At 71.7% G+C, this 1,587-nt stretch overlaps 1 protein-coding gene across 1 annotated transcript; it reads right to left on the reverse strand.

Moving 5' to 3' along the window:
• Nucleotides 1-478: 478 nt before the first annotated feature.
• Nucleotides 479-1,459, reverse strand: LOC131382829 (protein RCC2-like; the record flags this gene model as incomplete). Its single annotated transcript, XM_058435347.1, has 2 exons — nt 1,342-1,459; nt 479-775 (listed from the first exon to the last, which is right to left on the reverse strand). A coding segment is annotated over exon 2 (289 nt), but the record flags the coding sequence as incomplete, so codon positions are not given.
• Between the last annotated feature and the right edge of the window lie 128 nt (nt 1,460-1,587).

Here is a 1,587-nt window from a genome sequence, read left to right on the forward strand (position 1 = left end):
AGCCCCGGCGCAAACGGCCGCTCCCCGCACAGCGCCGGCCGCCCCCTCCCCGCGGCGCCCGGGCGTACCGGCGGCCACGGACGTGTGGCGCCCGCTGGCCGCCCCCTTTTCCAGGCCAGGGGAACTTACTGAGGTCCCCTTTCCCGGGGCGGGGGGGAGGGGACCAGAGGGAGCCGTGGGGGCGGGGCCATGACCCCCTCGCGCGGGCTTCGGCCGCCCCTCCCCCGCCGCGGGCCCGGGCGCGCGCCCCAACCGCCAACCGCCCGCGCGGTGCCCAGGGTCGGGTAGGCCGCGGGCCGCGCGCCCCGGCCTGAGCCCTTTTGTTGCGCGGAGGCGGAGGCAATGATTCAGCCTGCGCCGGCCCGGCCGCCGGGAGGGAGCGTGACGCGAGGCGGCCCCCGGCCGGAACGCGCGCCGTGCCGCGTCGCTACCCCCGCCGGCCCCAGCCCTGCGCCCACCCGCCTGCACTGCCCCTCACTCACGACGCGCTCCTTGGTGTGCTCGGGTTCGGTGATGACCACGGCCGCGCCGCCCGCCTTGCCTGCTGCCGCTGGCCGCGCCGCGCGTTTGCCTCCGCCGGGGGCCCCGTCGAGCTCCAGGCCGTCCTCGTCGCCGCTGCTGCCGCCGCCGCTGCTGCTACTGCAGCGCTCGGGCCGCTCGCGCTTCCTGCCCGCCGGGCCGCCGCGTTTCCTGGGCCCGGCGCGGGCAGTGCCGTTGCCCGAGCTCGGCTCCTCCCAGGCCGCCGCCGCCGCCTTCTTCCTGGGCATGGTCGCGGCTGGAGGGAGACACGGGGCAGCGGCGCACAATGGACGGGTTATAAACTGCGCGGGGGGAGGGGAGCGGAGACGAGCCACCCGGCCTCCACTTCCTCCCCTGCCCTCCCCAAAGTGGCGGCCGCAGGGTGGGCGGAGAGGGGGCGAGTTGGGAGAGGAAATCGCGCCCCTCCCTGGCCCCGGCGCGGCTCCTTCGGGGAATCCCGCAGGGCAGCCGGGAGCCCCAGAGGCAATCCACTGGAGAGAGAATTGAGACCCCCGGCCTATCCTTAAGTTAGGTTTGCCCACAAAGCATCAATCACAGTTGCAACCTCGCCCCCCAAAAGTAAAGGGAAAGTAAAAGCAGCCTCCAGTCCCCTAGATTTTCATTAATGAAGGCTTCGGGACATTTCCAGGATTACCCCTTGGCATCTGGGTGGTAAGGGAGCCCCTGCTCCCCGGCCACCCCACCTGCTGCTTTTGTCTCCGCAGCCTCCCCCCAAACCCACTCATTGCATTTAATGCAACGCTCTCCCCCACCCCGCGTCAGCCCTGGACCCCCGTTCGGCCCCAGCTCAGGGGTTCCGACCTCGGGCTCTAGTTAGCCGAATCCTTCCAGCGGACTGCCCCCGGCGACGGGGGAAGAGCCCGAAGAAAGCCGGACCCCAGCCCCAAACACCTGCTCGCACAGACACGAAAAATAAAAACTTTAATGGTGCCCAACTCTCTCCCAGCCCCCTTGCCGGCCGTGCGGCCCGGCCGGTCTCCGATCCGACTGCAAAGTGCCCAGGGCCGCAGCCAGCTCCCCGGCGTCCCTGCGCTCTCCCCTGTCTGC

This window comes from Hylobates moloch, unplaced genomic scaffold (genome assembly GCF_009828535.3).
Source record: "Hylobates moloch isolate HMO894 unplaced genomic scaffold, HMol_V3 SCAFFOLD_13130, whole genome shotgun sequence".
Classification (NCBI taxonomy): Eukaryota; Metazoa; Chordata; class Mammalia; order Primates; family Hylobatidae; genus Hylobates; species Hylobates moloch.